The 4,177-nt window shown below is 44.0% G+C and overlaps 1 protein-coding gene across 2 annotated transcripts; it reads left to right on the top strand.

Moving 5' to 3' along the window:
- The first annotated feature begins 24 nt into the window (after positions 1 to 24).
- On the top strand, positions 25 to 3,281 carry srsf2a (serine and arginine rich splicing factor 2a). Of its 2 annotated transcripts, XR_004021489.1 has the most exons (4): positions 25 to 565; positions 949 to 1,321; positions 2,263 to 2,352; positions 2,824 to 3,281. XR_004021489.1 is itself a non-coding variant. In XM_030755472.1 (3 exons), exons 1-2 carry the CDS (start codon positions 213 to 215, stop codon positions 1,295 to 1,297), a joined length of 702 nt encoding a protein of 233 aa, XP_030611332.1. In that variant the 5' UTR covers positions 25 to 212; the 3' UTR covers positions 1,298 to 1,321; positions 2,263 to 3,281. The 2 variants fall into 2 exon arrangements, 1 of the variants encoding a protein (XP_030611332.1); XM_030755472.1 differs by having other exon boundaries at positions 2,263 to 3,281.
- Positions 3,282 to 4,177: the final 896 nt, after the last annotated feature.

The following is a 4,177-nucleotide window of genomic DNA, read 5'->3' as shown; positions in this document are numbered from 1 at the left end:
GGAAAAGGAAACCTTGTTGCCGCCATTTCACGTGAAAAACAACGCGGAGGGAAAAGAAAAACTGGCGGAGCGAAACTATCAGAAAAATAGCGGAATTTTAATTGAAACTCACCAGCTATAGCTTTACCACGCACGGTAGCTGGTTAATAGCACGCTAGGTCTAAAGGTTTTTCGTCCTAACTAGCCTGCTTAGTTGCCTGCAGACGAAGAAAATGAGCTACGGAAGGCCGCCGCCAGACGTTGAGGGGATGACCTCCCTGAAAGTGGACAACCTTACTTATCGAACTTCGCCAGAAACTCTGCGCCGAGTTTTCGAGAAGTACGGCCGCGTGGGAGACGTGTATATCCCACGGGACAGGTACACCAAGGAGAGCCGCGGCTTCGCCTTCGTGCGGTTCCTCGACAAGCGAGACGCCGAAGACGCAATGGACGCCATGGACGGCGCGCTGCTCGACGGACGGGAGCTTCGGGTTCAGATGGCCCGATACGGAAGGCCACCAGACTCCATGTACAGCCGGAGAGGGCCTCCACCACGAAGATACGGATACGGTCGTAGAAGCAGGAGGTAATAGTCTTTAGTTAGCGCACGAGCTGTTTAGACAAAGCTGTCCTTGCAGTTTGCAGAGCACATGGTAACCTAAACGGAAGTAGCAACCTCGTCCTGCTCATTTTTTTTTATGACTAATTGAGTGTTTTGCCCTATGTTTGCGCATCGATAATAAATTTTTAATTAACTTATAGATGTATATTTCAAAAGTTATGCTTTTAAAATGAGGAAAAATTGTAGCTACAGCCCAAGATGTAGTTTCCAAATGCATTATGACCCACAAACATATTTACTCGTGCACAAAAACGGGTAAAATAATCATACCTGGGGCTTCAACCTCTTTTATCAGAACAGTTTTTGGGACTGTTGTTAAACTGTATTTCCTTTCTTCCTATCTGTAGCCGATCAACCAGTCCTCGCCGTCGAAGACGTAGCCGCAGCCGCTCTAGGAGCCGGAGCCGCTCTAGATCCAGGAGCCGGCACCACTACAGTCGCTCTAGGTCCCGTTCCTACTCCAGATCCAGGTCAAGGTCCAGGTCTAAGTCCAAGTCCAAGTCCAAATCCAAATCCAAGTCCAAGTCCAGAACCCCCAGGCGGAGCAAGTCAAAGTCCCCTTCCAGATCTCGGTCTCACTCTAGGTCCAAGTCAAGGAGCCGAACCCCAGCTTCCAACAGAGGGTCCAAGTCCAGGTCCAGATCCAAATCCAAGAGTAGACCTAAATCTCCAGAGGACAACGGAGCAGAGTCTTAACCCAAATTTGGATGCAACATGACGGTATACAGGGGAAAGGGTGGCTTATGTTATAGTCTCAAATGTTGTATATGAGATGGGAGTCAGCCATCACTTGGGTTTGTGTTCTGCAGTCTTTGAGCTACATGACAGTCATTTGCATACAGGAAACAAAGTCTGCAGAATCCCCGATGTTTGTATTATTTAAATAAGAGTCGGACTGATGTAGACAACAGTCCAAGTTCTGTGTATGCTTTACTTTGCTTGCATGTTCAACCAATCTAAGGCATACACAGACAATGGGAGATTTATTGAAACTGGGATATTTGTAGTCATGTGAGTGTGTATGGGAGGGAGTGGGTGGTTGGGACGTGGGGGTGCTTCACTCAAAACGTTCACCTAAATGTGGAATTCTTTCCTCCAAGCTGCGGAGTCCTGTTTGCAAAGAGAGGAGGAGGAGATGGGGGTGTGGCAGTGTGAGAACAGTTAGTGTGTGACCCGCCCATGTGACCTGCCTGTTGCTGAGAGCGATGGCAGTTGCTAAGGAGCAGGTCACCAAGGCAACGGTGGTTGCTATGGAGCAGGTCGTCATGGCGGTGGTTCGGGCTGTCAGTTGGTGTATGAGGTGGTGTGGTGAGGTACGTTCACAGGGACCACAGGCAGATGCACTGAGCACTGTGGTTTCCTCCGCCTCTCACAAAGGGAACGGACCCCGAGGTTTGTTTTTCAAATATGCCCGAGTGTAAGAGACTTGTTAGAGCTAGTTTTGGGGAGAGTGGGGGCCAAGAAAGGTATTAAAAACAAATGTGACAATAACTAGAAATGTTAGGTTTATTAAAATAAAATGATGTCCATAGAGCCAGTTTTGATAGATGTGTCATGGGAAAAGTCAGATCAGTATTACATGTTAAAATCCAGGTCAGCTGCATTAGTTGATGTAACTTCTGGTTTGGCTCTTGCTAACTCTGTTTTGTCTTTCCTTCCAGATCTCAAATGATTGACGCTTTGCTGAGGACATCAGGAAGAGTCTCAGATTGAAGTGGACTCAACTATTGCCACTGAATGCAGACTGAAAGGTTATTGGAACTTGGTCTAAATGTTTTAAAATGTTTAATTTGAGTTGATCTACCGAAACAAATTCTGTAAATTTGGCATGATTGTAAAGCTGAGAGCTTACTCAAAGGGATTTGTAAGGATTTTTTTCTATTTAAATTTTGTTTTTCATTTTGATTTTCATACATAAAAAATTCTTCTGAACTAAAGATTTTCTTCCAGTGAAACCCTTTAACACCCTTTCCAGCTGGCTATAATTTTTTTTTTTTCTTTTAAGTTGATGTGAAAAGGGTGAGGCATTCAATGTTCACATGCCGTTTACTTGGAAAATGGCCCATTGTACAGCATAATAAAACCCACTTAATTTGCGATTTGCTAATCCAGCAGTGTGCATTTTCTTTTCTGTCAATTTTTTTTTTTTTTTTTTTTCTGTCTGGTTAAAGTTGCTTTCCTATGACTCTAACCCTCTTTCTTGTGTATCTTTTGTGCACTAGGCGCAGTTGTGTAGCAGTTGAATAATGCTGGTTAGCTGTTAAGATGCGGTGCAGTGCGGTGGTGACATGGTGTGGCGTGTTGCGGTGCTGAGCGCCCGGTGCTGTTCCGGGGCTCGACCCTCCGCTGCTGTTTTCCGGTTTGTAAGCTCACAGGTGTGGCAGATCATCCATCCTCTTCTGTCTTGTGACTTCACCTTCCTTCCATGTGCTGTACAGGTTCTCTCCTTTCTTTTCTCTTTATTCCCCTCCTCTCCTCCCCCCACTCCGTATCTGTGGTTTTATCCACTGTTTACTGGTCTTGCTCGCTTTGAAACTGTGTCCAGTGGGATCCCTAGTTGAAGGGTTTAAAGGGCAGCTCTGCCTGCTTAATGATGATTTGTGTATTGCATTCCTTTGTGAAACTCAAATGTCCTGTAAGTGCTTAAGGTGAATGCTAATAAACATTTTTGTTAAAGAAATGTGGATTTTGTTATGCTAGTTATTTAACTGTTGGAACGTCTCTATAATCTGTGAATCTCTGCACCAGTACAAAGTGTCAGGTGACTTGTGAGGTGCATGACTTGTAGCGGACGTGATGTCAACTTTGTCAATGGCACCACTCATAAGGAGCCACACTGCAGGTATAAAATAGCTTTAATTGCCGGGCAATCAATAAGCAGTCACATTATTTCATACTTTGTATCCCTTTAGAGTCTGTGGTGCTGACTTCATTCCTTGGTTGGTAAAGACACTGGCAATAGACACTAATTTGGGGGAGGTGGTGGGTTGGTATTACTATCATAAAATATCAGAACTACACAGTATATTTGGACATAAAATATGAATACACCCAAAAGAGGTTGGGTTACTTGATGTAAGTGCAGCATGTTGGTACTGCATGCAGCTTAAATTTGTTTTTGCTTTATATCAGAAATGAGTGATAAATCAGTTGAGGCTGTGTGGCAGTAAAAACTAGTCATGATTATTCTGTTTGCATAATTAAAAGCCAGAATCCAAATTGAAATTAAAATGCATTTGCCCTCTAAGGCAGTGAAGCACAGAGCTCCAGTTAAAAGCTGCAGGGTGCTACTTTTTGGTGTTTTTAAATTCAGCCCTCAAAGGGTTGAATTTTGGTTTCTACTGTTACCAATAAATGATACGATGTATGTCTGAAGATTTTAAGTGGCTCTGTGGTCGTGAACATGTCTGTTTCACATTCCTGAGGAGGCAACGCAAATCCAGCCCCAGCTATCTGACAAAATCAAAGAAGCAGATCCATCTGCTGTGGTGACCTCTTATAAAATAAGGGAGCACCTGAAAGTACTTTTACATCGGTAGAAATTTTCAGGTTAAATATTTCATTCATAAAAAGCTG

This window comes from Archocentrus centrarchus, chromosome 19 (genome assembly GCF_007364275.1).
Source record: "Archocentrus centrarchus isolate MPI-CPG fArcCen1 chromosome 19, fArcCen1, whole genome shotgun sequence".
Classification (NCBI taxonomy): Eukaryota; Metazoa; Chordata; class Actinopteri; order Cichliformes; family Cichlidae; genus Archocentrus; species Archocentrus centrarchus.
The sequence above is the reverse complement of the archived record's forward strand: the minus strand, read 5'-3'. Positions and strand labels throughout refer to the sequence as shown.